At 32.9% G+C, this 11,114-nt stretch overlaps 1 protein-coding gene across 2 annotated transcripts; it reads right to left on the reverse strand.

Annotated features, from left to right (window-relative positions):
* Nucleotides 1–1,889: 1,889 nt before the first annotated feature.
* LOC132636797 (probable protein ABIL5) lies at nt 1,890–4,503 on the reverse strand. 2 transcript variants are annotated; one of them, XM_060353820.1, is made up of 8 exons: nt 4,299–4,503; nt 3,835–3,917; nt 3,037–3,184; nt 2,792–2,891; nt 2,658–2,691; nt 2,414–2,550; nt 2,257–2,321; nt 1,890–2,169 (listed from the first exon to the last, which is right to left on the reverse strand). In XM_060353820.1, the coding sequence occupies exons 1-8, from the start codon at nt 4,407–4,409 to the stop codon at nt 2,071–2,073; spliced, it is 777 nt and encodes a 258-aa protein (XP_060209803.1). In that variant the 5' UTR covers nt 4,410–4,503; the 3' UTR covers nt 1,890–2,070. The 2 variants fall into 2 exon arrangements, with proteins under 2 accessions (XP_060209803.1, XP_060209802.1); XM_060353819.1 differs by having other exon boundaries at nt 2,414–2,559; nt 4,299–4,500.
* Between the last annotated feature and the right edge of the window lie 6,611 nt (nt 4,504–11,114).

Raw genomic sequence — 11,114 nt, forward strand, 5'->3', positions numbered from 1 at the left:
AAGTCGAAGTCTCTCAATATCTCTTTATTTGAAGGCTACCAGGTGCTGTTTTATGCCCCCCCCCTCTCCCCCCCCAAAAAAAAAAAAAGTGGAAAAACATTCTTCATCCCAATTTATGTGAGGGCGTTCAACTGGACATTCATTTTGCAGTTTTTTACAGACTCGTTTATAGTTTTATATCATTTTTATAAGAGACTTGAATATTTTCACATAAGAGATCTAAAAAAAACACAAGAGATACTTAAAAGTTGAAAAGATCATTTTCTTCTATTTAAATTGTAAGTGGGTATAAAAGACCTTTTCCTCCAAAGTTTAATAAGGAAAGGTTTTTTTTTTTTTTTTAAAGTTGTAGTACTATATAATACTTCATAGATACTTTTAATAATTGCTCTATCCCAAATAGTTCGTAGGCATATCTGCGGTATTTGGCTAACCGCAAGACTATTTTTATGCTGAAAAGCAAACTGATGGTATAATTACTCTATTTCTAATAATTCCAGGTATATCTGCTTCACTTGGCTAGCCGTCAAAGCATTTTTGTGCAAAAAGCAAATAGAGGGGATAATTACTCTATTTTTATTAAGAGTAAAATGAGGTATTTAAAATTAAATTATTTTTAAATATTATTTTAAAGAGGGTGTGGTGTACCTCACCTCAACCGTTTAACAGGTATGACAAATATTGCTGAGCTACCAAAGATACTCTTAACATGATGTGATCATATTGATCATTTTGGGTCAAGTCCGCACGGTTTTCCCCAAAAGGCCTACATGAGTATTCAACACCTTATAAGTAACTCCTTTTTTTTTCCAGCTACCAATGTGGTACTTTATTCGCACACCCAACAAATATAAGACTAAAAGCTATAATGAAAATAATATAGAATGTTGATATGCATACTTAATGTTATGTAATTGTTGAAAGAACATTGATGCTAGATTATCACTTGTTCCACATGTTTCTTGACTTCTTATTGTATGGTTATTGAGGCGGCCTTGTAAGCTAGTGTGTGGTCAATGGACCATTTGTATGTTCATTCCCTTTCGTTGCTATTAAATGAGGTGCTATAATGAATATGTTCATAATATGTATATCAAGTTTATATGGACTTGACAGTACCATTATCAAGGAAAAATCAAGATATATGACTACCCGGTAGGTAGCTATGTTTATCAGGATTATAAAGGTATATACGAGCTATGCGGTAAGTAGCTGGGTTTATCAGGGTTACCAAAGCTAAAAGGCATAAAGTATCAAGGTTTTCAAGGCTATACTGCCCTAAAAGGAGCCATAAGCTTTCAAGTTTATCAAGGATATAATGATTAATGAACGAAAAAAATAAACGAGAACAATGTCAGGGTGATAGGACAGGAGAGTTGATTTCTCATACTGTCAATCAACTAATGACAATAGTTGTGTGACTTTTCTGTTACAAAACAAAAAGAAAAAGTGATTTTCTAAGATAGGTACCATTAATTGAGTGTATTTTCTGTTACAAAATAAAGAAAAGTGATTTTCTGAGATAATTATCATTGGTTGAGTGACCGTCCGACAAAACAACTCGAGGATAGGAAGTAAACAAATTCTAAAGTAGTTAGGAAGTTCATCTGTGTGTAACTACTCCGACCTTTTTAAGGAGTTGGATGTGGTTAGTGTTTGAAGTATGTTTCTGCTCTTCCTTCCATTGCGGATCGGGGGGAGCTAGGTAGGCACCAAGGGGTTCATCCGAACCTCCTCGGCGAAATATTATAATGTATATAAAAGGTTAAAAAAAAATTTTTTTATATATAATAGATGTTAACCCCCTTAGCTTCTTCATGTATTTACTTCTTTATATTTTTGAACCTCTTAGGTGAAAATCCTTGCTCCGCCACTGTTGCGGATAGGGAAGTTTGAAATGCATGATGTGTTTTATTGAATATTTTTTGCAGCATAAGCTCCCTTTATAATATACATAATTTCAAAACGAGAATAATACTACATATTTAAAAAACCGGTAACTCGAAGCCTGCACAAGTCTACAAAATCTTGAATGAAATTTTAGTGGCAGTCTTCATACTCTTAATAAATTCATGTTATTATTCTTCTTCCTCGTCGAATGAGTGACCTGATATCCTTATTATGCATCGGTCTCCAATTCAATATGTTTCGTTTTAGCTTTCGAGCATCCTGCATTCAAAAGAAAAAGAAAAAACAGAACACATGAGGATGGCGTTTAACACTATCCATATATATAAATAGCTGTTGTAAGGGTACCTTAAACTCAAATTTGGAATTTTGTGCTTTTGGTACTACAGAGAGGCCATCTCGAACCGGAAGCACTGCAAATCCATGCGTGAAAATTAAAATGTGAACATTTCTTTCTTAAACTCCAATGTTGAAAATTTCCATCTTGTAAAGGTTTTTAATTTACCTGGAGGTGAATAGGTAGACTTTTTGTCTGAATCTTCTAGTAGAGATGGCTTAAAGTTGTAAGTGTACAAAAATAGTGGCACATCTTCCTCTGTCTCAAATTCATCCTTGTCCACAATTTTATTATCCATTGGTATACTAAATCCCCTTCATTCATGCAAAGTTCATTAGGCTTCTATTCTCCACAATTAACATTGTCCTCGAAATAATATAATCCACTCGATAAAAAGTACGTAATTAATTACCTTGACATTTTCGTTCTCCTGAGATCTTGAGTTGCTGGTTTAGAAAACAAAAGTATTAGTATACAATTACGTTTGGTTTAAAAAAATAGTGAACTTATTGAGTGGATTCAAGGTGTTGAAGTTATAAAAATTACGTGGTGATATATAGCGACGATGATGTGTTGCTAATTCAGTATTCCAACAAAGCCTTGTGAGAGCAAGCATTTGAGAGTATTGCTGGCAGGTCGCTAGCCTCTAATTAAATTGAACCAACACTAAAAAACATTAGCAAAAATTATCAAAGGAAACAAGAGAATGTAGAATAAGGTGAGAAATTGATAAATGCGTTAAGTTTTATATTCACTGACAGTTACAAAAAAATTGAGTAATAACTACGAACTTGAGTCAAGCCATCGATTCGAAGCTCTGTTTCAGAAGCTGTGTCAATCTTGGAAATCCGGCATTCAAGTTTAGATGAGACGCTTCCTAAATGATCGACGACTGTAACAACAGCTCTGCAAAGGTACTCTTTTGTGTTTTCCACTACACTGCAAATGGAAATATAGTTAGTAAATTGCCTATTTGAACATCAAGATATCTCAAAAAACTGTCATTATTTCTGCTCTTAAAAATTGGTTTGGCATGTATGTTCCTATTTTCTCCTAATCTTGAGTTCTGTTTCAAAATTTTCAGCTGAGGTTTACATGATATAGACTTCTAACTACTAGCTCCTTAGTCCTTCAATGTACTAGAATAAGATGATAATTTGAACAAGCAGATATTGTTGAGGGAACAGGTTCACTTGGAATTACAGAAGAGCATAATTTGAAAAAATTGTCCAATGGGGAGTATTTGGTATCACTGAATTTTCCATTAGAAATTCATCCAAAGGAGGAAAAATGACTTCATTCATTAACGTGCAAAAGTCATTTTCCTTGTAACTATCTTTCACATTTAACTGCATATTATGTGTTCCAACAAACACTTAGACATTATTATTAATCTTTCTTCAGGACAAAAAAATTTCATCAAAACACTCTCAAATTGTAACATGATTATTAATCTTTAATAAATATCCTGGAAAATAATTTCTACTTACTAATTCACACCGGATTTTTTTCCCATGAAAATCATTTTCCATAAAAACTGACTTCCATTATAACAAACACATGATGTTGCTGGAAATAGAAATACTCACTCTCTTTTCTCTTCAGCTTTCTGAAAAGTTTTCTCACAATAATCTGCAGCATGGTGAAGTTGAGAGCACAAGTCCTTGAGTTCCTGCAACCAAAAGAAATGTAAGCTTTACAAGTAATTGTTGAAAAGAAATACCAACACATACACACACTCCTCTAGCACTCAAAACAATAATTATCTCTATGCCTCAATCTCTATGTGAATCATCACTGTTTGTGTCGCTCCATTTAAGCTTATCTTATTCTAATGTTGTAAGATTCATCAGAAATTGACTAGTTTACACTAATTGTCAGTCTACCGCAACTGTGCTCCTTTATTCGAACATGGGATCAGTAATGTGAGCAAGCTCACACAGGTGCGGAGTTTTCAGCACCCAAAAACTAGACAAAAAAAGTAGCTAAAAAAACAAACGAACAAAGTACTCACACAATTAGATACTGTTTAATCATGTCGCTAGATACTTACTTGCAAGGAGCTATTGAACTTAGTTGCATCATCAGCTTCAGTCTCTGTATATTTTTTAGGAGATGAATTAAATTCCTCCTTCTTCATTCTTGTGCCACTACAAGTCTGCATTAAGTCCTGATGCAGAAACAATAATTAGAGCAAGCTATAAATTGGCCTTATATCATTACTTGATGGCTACCACGTGCTCTTTTATACCCAAAATAGGTGAAAAGTACCCCTTCCTCATTATTTATGTGGCAGCGTTTAACGGGGCACGTAACTTTTAATTAAAAAAAAAAAAATTTAAAAATTGTAATCTGTAACATTTCGTAGATATTTTCTATAGTTCCATTTTTAATGATTCAGGGACATATTTGCTCTACTTGCCTAACTGTGAAGCTATTTTTTCACCAAAAGCCAAAGGAATGACATAATTGCTCTATCTTCAATAGTTTGGGCACTTATCTGCTCCACTTGGCTAACGAGTAAGGGATTTTCTTTGTGCCAAAAAAAAAATATACACAAATGAAGGACATAATTGCTCTATTATCAATAGTTTAGACATTTTTTGTTCTTTTTTATAAATCATTTCATTTAAGTTAAAATATGAAATTTAAAGTATAAATATATCATTCCCTTTCGAATAAACTAAAAAAGCCACATCAAGTCAGACAGAGATATTTCAGTTACTTTTGTATTTATACAAGCTTAGATGTGGAGAACGAGGGCTTGTCGGTTATAATAAAATCCCGTGACAATTATTCAAATTTCACTTTATATGAACAAAAAACCACAAGTAGAAACAAACCAAAAAAACTTTTACAGAGAGATTCTCTTAATAGAAGTTTATGGAATGGACTGTCGTGACCACATCCTAAAAGACAAGTTTTTTTGTAAGTCTCGTGACTATTTGGTTCCTCACTTTACAATCTATCTAAAAGTGATCTGTCAACTGATAATACACACAGCTTTCAGATGCCTCAAAGCTGAGAAAAAAAAATGAAAATCTTGTATATATTGATGTTGTAATTACACCATTAAGAATAAGGATATAATTATATGCATTGATTGTGTTAATTTTTTTTATGTTGCTGTACACAGGTTATTACGTTGATATATTTACCATGTTACGAATTAATGTCTCTCATAGCTATTCACTTGTATTCTTTATATGAGATTTAATCGCACAATATTTTTTACACTAATGCATCCTACGTAGGTTACTTGTTATAATAGGTTAAAATGAGTTTTTGCTTAGTTAGTTCTTCGATCGGGATACTATTACCTAAATTCCTAACTAAACTTGGAAAAACGTAGATGATTACAAGCAGTTATATGGATACAACACACTTTATAAGCTCAAAATAGATTCAAGATTTTAAATTTATGAGTTCTTAAACAATAATTCGTTTTACTTATTAGGTTCGAGATAGATTATTTATACGCATTAAGTGAATTTATTAACATAAATATAAAATTGGGTCAAAATTATTTGGTTAGGTCAAACCTCTAAAAAATATTGTAGATCCGCTCCTACAAGACGCTTCTTCGACTCCCCCAAAAATGTATGGGAATCACTTTCGGAGGGACTTCCCTAATGATTATATCGAGGAATTTTCCTAAAAGTTCAAAAAAAATTCTAGTATCAATGTATATAAATTAAATTTTCCTTTTCTAAACAACTATGCAACGATCCATCCCAAAAATTGGAAATAGAGAGGATGATGATGATGGTGTTGTGTCCCAATGCTGAGCACATGCAAGAAAAAATGTGTGCAAAGACTAGTTCCAGACTTCCAGCATAACTCCAAAACTAAGGAAACTGAATTCGAGGCAACAGAAAAGGTTAAAAAAAGAAAAGTTCGAGGCAACAGAGGAATTGGAAAATAATCATTCCGCAGACTTGTATTGAAGAAACTATAAAATTCGTTTCAAGTGAAATTAGTAAGCTAACCTTCAAAACAAAAAACAAATGTTACGAGGAATGAAGTATAAGGATACCTATAGCCTGTTTGGTGAGTTGATTTCTCCCGTGATGACTCAATTAATAATTATTATCTCAGAAAGTCATTTTTTTTGTTGAAATTTTTTAAAAGGGAAAAGGTGCAAATATACTCATCAAATTTGCGATTTAAAGCAGATATACTCCTGTTATAAAAGTAGTGTAAATATACCCCTGCGTTACAAAATAGTACAAATATACCGTTTTTGCTGACAGATTTTCTTAAAAAATCATTTAGTTTATTTTTTCTAAAGTCACATGATAATTATTTTTTTTTTGGAGGGAGACAGGTCCGGTTCGTTTTAAAAAATGAGTAGACTTATTTTTATTAAAGCCACAGAGATATTTTTTTAAATGAACCAGACCCGACCCACCAGAAAAAAATTACCATGTGGCGCTAAAAAAATATGTCTACTAAAAAAAAATGAGTAGACTTTTTTCTAAAGCCACATCTCATTTTTTTTAATTAAAAAATAGGTTAAATGACTTTTAAAAAAATCCCGTTAGCGAAAATAGTATATTTGTCCTATTTGTGTAAGGGCAGGAGTATATTTACAACATTTTATAACGGCAAGGGTATATATACACCACTTTTTTAACGGGGGTATATCTGCTCTAAATCACAAAGTTGAGGGGTATATTTGCACCTTTGCCCTTTTCAAAATCAAGAACAAAAGTGACTTGATGAGATAATAATTATGGAAAAGGGCCAAAATATACCCCTATACTATCGAAAAAGGGTCAAATATACCCCTCGTTATACTTGAGACCAAATATACCCCTACCGTGATACTTTGGGCACAAATATATTCCTCCGCCGTTAAAATTTACCAAGATAGAACCCAATCACACGTGGCATTAATATTTTAGTGAATTAAAAACCATATGGCATGCCACCTCACTAAAGAAACCCATTTTACTCCTTCTACTCTCAATTTCGTCCACCACTAGTCTCTCCTCTCTCCCAGATCAGAAGTTCAGAACCCCTCCTACCAATGTTTTTGTTATTGCTGAAAGAACTGTGGTCACATAAACTGATTTTTGAAAACCCGACCAGACCCATGAGGAAAATCGGAATCGTTTGTTACGACACGGAAGCTACTAATTCCTCTGATGATGAAAGAGTTGATATAACGAAACCCAAATGGTTTCTTAGGGAAATTAATACCCCTTTTGGTAACTCTTAGTCCAGAAAAAGTTGTTCTTGAAATTGAAAGTTCTTGCCAAGATAGCAGCAATGGTGACAAAACCCCTAAAAAGAAAAGTAGATTTTTAGCTAAAACCCCAATAAGTCAACAGCAAAAACCATTGCTGAAAGAACTGTGGTCACTTCTAATGTATTTCAATTAACTTCAATTGACGTTTAGATTTAATGCATTTGGTTCTTTTATTCAGTTTTAGCTGCGTTTGAAATAATCTCTGTGTAGATAAGTTATCAGTTTTAAAAAAATAAAAATAAAGGTCAGAATACAATTTTCTCATTTCAGAATGGATGGAGTCAAAGAAGTGACATTTTGCAGGCTTAAGAAATCATCCAGCGATGAAGGTAAACTTTTTAATATGCCTTCTGGGAGTTTTTTCGCAAATACCATGTGGCATGCCCAATCCCACATGGTGCTGAATTGAAACCGGAGAAGGCACAAATGACGATATTATATGGAGGTCAAGATGATAAGGAAGGAGGATGTGTAAAACTAGGTTTGATTAGTGAGGTGGCATGTCACATGATTTTTAATTCATTAAAATATTAATGTCATGTGGGATTGGGCTTCACCTTAGTCAAGTTTGACGGTTGAGGGGTATATTTGTGCCCAAAGTATAACGGTAGGGATATATTTGGTCCCAAAGTATAACGATGGGTATATTTGACCCTTTTCTGTAATAATTATTAGTTAAGTGACCATATGAGAAATCAACCCCTTGTTTGGCTCGATTCCTAATAGGTCAAAAATGTTTATTTTTATTTATTTTTAAAAATATAGGTATTCGGTCGAGCTTTCGGTGAAGATTTTCTTATGCTGCAATATTCCATTAGATAAGCCACTATTAAAGTCGTAAAACTCTATATTAGAACAGGCGTTTTGTTATCTTTTCTTTATATAAACTTTGTTTGATAAGGGTTTTAAATATCCTTCTTTATTCTAGTAAATTTGCAACATATAACAGAAATTAACCATCAATGATATATGGTGATGAGATAAATGAAATCCCTCCACTCTTAATCAAAAGTCTCAAATTTGAGTCCTGGGTATGAATTTCTTTTTGGTAGGAAGCGTTTTTCCTTTAATGGACCTTAACGGCACGAATGCATATTGATCGGAGCTCCAATGCAGTGACAAATACATCGGATGGAAACAAAAAAATAGACAATTAAAGTACCATTTTGAATTGGTTACGTACCTCAAAGAATAGTTAATACTCTCTAGATGAAAGTAAAACATATATACAAGTACGATATCACTAGGTGGGAAAACGGTTTTTATTGTTGATGATCATACACTTGCACTACACCTTGTATATGTCAAGAATTATTTATTTACTTATTTGTTTGGATATTTTTATGTGATTAGAGGGTAATAATTTCTGTTTTGCGAACTCCTACACTTTTTTCCTGTATTGAAATATATTGAGACTTTGTACATCTAATCGACTTTAATTAGTTCGAAATTACCTCAACCCCCTCTTACCTTCAAAATAACCACAACTCTCTCCATTCACCTTAACAGAAAAGCTAGTAGTGGTCACACATGTCATTACCCGTTGAATGAACTTAGGAGGAAACCCATACCCCTCAAGCATTTCCTGCACAAAGTCCCATTGTACCATATCATAAGATTTCCTGAGATCTATCTTCATCAAGCACTTAGGTGATGTCTTCCTATTATAGTGTCTGAGTAAATCATGACACATAAGGACATTATGCACCAAGGATCTCCCCTTTACAAATGTTGCTTGTTTATCACTTACTAAGCAAGGTAGATTTGCTGACAGTCCATAGATTGAAAATTGTGAATATCGGATTCAAGATGGTTGTAATTCTTTTAAATCCATCTAATAATCCAATGGGATGATGCGACTTTTATGCTTCGATTGTGTGGAAATTGTAAAAATAACTGAACTCCTACATTCTTGCTTCCCCCTCTTTTGCTGTATATCAAGTATTACCTGGGAAATTACTAAAGGCAAATTCAAGAAGTTCTATAGTTAGAAATAGACCAATTTAATTTGGAAAAATGCAAAGAAATAAAGTGCGTCAAAGATGATCTTTCTATCAGAAAAAGACCGGCCACATAAAGACAAAATAGAAGTACCAGTACTCAATATGCCCCTACTTAATTAATAGGTAAGATGATGGGTGCCTTTGTTTTTTTTTTTTTTTACATGCAAGTCTCCATCCACAATTCCTTTAATGCTAGATATGAAACACGGTGTAGTGGTCTCTTACGATTTTTGCAAGAAATTGCAAACTCTACCTATTCACATGAATATGACAATATAATTGGATTCATGTGGTTAATTGTAATAGTTCATGGTGTCAGAGGGGCTGATCTAGAGGCCCAGGGTCATATCTATTGCGAAAGGTATGGGTTCCTGTGAATCCATGCTTCTCCTCCTATATTCCAATGTGTAGTAGTGCTACATTTTTTTAAAATCACTTGAATATATATATATATATATATATATATATATATATATATATATAACACCCAACCACTCGTTCAATAACACAATTTCTGACGAAACAAATCAAGTAGGAACCACATACAAACAAAAATTAGTTTAAAAAACCATTAAAAACTTAAATCGAAAGCATTAAAAGTTTCAATACAACTGGAGTAAGAAATAGCTTCAACAGAAAACAAACAGTTTTAATCTAAACTGGAGTGAAAAAAGATTATCGAAAATGTAACCGATGTGAGAGTTATGTATTGCTATCCTAGTCAATTCTTTGTTGGTAATGCAAAGCCAAAGTATCTTTGTGGGTTCTTTTTCCTTACTTATCTTTTCTCCGGTATGAAGTGCAAATGTCTCACATAGGTGAAGGAACTTGTTTTTGCGCGGATTGCCCTTTATTTGGGGTGGTCTTTAATTTTTGCCCTTCAAATTGGTGGTCTTTAAATTTTACCCCTCGCCTAACACCCCAAGGTTGTGGGTTCGAACCCCAGCTCAGTTAAAAAAAAAAAAACGCAAGACAAACTTTGCAAATCTGCCCAGCAAAATTCTGCCTGAAGTGCAAAATTTAAAGGGAAAACTACGTATATATACATGTTAAGGAGAAATATTTACGAAACGTGATTATAGTTTTCCTTATTTACAAAACATAACGATATTTTACGAAACATAACGGATTTTCATATATTTTTCATTTTTTAATTTTATTTTCAAAAAATTATTTTAAATTTTAAGAAAAACAATTTTATTTTTAAAAAAAAAAATTGTCTGCTCAAAGGCTTAAAAAATTACCTCAAATTTTGGTGTATGAAATTTGTATGTGTAAGCGAAATTTTTAATATAGTTTTTCATACACAAAATGTCAATGAAATTCTAAGTCTTGAGCGAGATATACACATTTCATACCATTCTCAAACATAAAATTTTGAGCGTGATGTTTAAGCCTTGATCGAGATGTACACATTTCATACGTTTTTCATACACAAAATTTGAGCGAATTTTTTAAGCCTTGAACAAGATATACACATTTCATACACAAAAATTTAAGCGATTATTTCGTGAACTTTATACACGAAAATGTGAGCGAAATTCTAAGCCTTGAGCGAGATACAAATTTCATACCGTTTTCATATATACAATTTTGAGGTGATTTTTTAAGC

Source organism: Lycium barbarum, chromosome 4 (genome assembly GCF_019175385.1).
Source record: "Lycium barbarum isolate Lr01 chromosome 4, ASM1917538v2, whole genome shotgun sequence".
NCBI classification, from domain to species: domain Eukaryota; kingdom Viridiplantae; phylum Streptophyta; class Magnoliopsida; order Solanales; family Solanaceae; genus Lycium; species Lycium barbarum.

What these genes read in the sequence shown, in the direction of transcription:
- LOC132636797 (XM_060353819.1), bottom strand. Translation starts at nt 4,409, where the DNA reads ATGCAGACTTGTAGTGGCACAAGAATGAAGAAGGAGGAATTTAATTCA. An exon ending in AGTTCAATAGCTCCTTGCAA is followed by an intron (nt 3,918 to 4,298) that starts GTAAGTATCTAG and finishes TTTTGGTTGCAG; the next exon opens with GAACTCAAGGACTTGTGCTC. An exon ending in AAAGCTGAAGAGAAAAGAGA is followed by an intron (nt 3,185 to 3,834) that starts GTGAGTATTTCT and finishes TTCCATTTGCAG; the next exon opens with TGTAGTGGAAAACACAAAAG.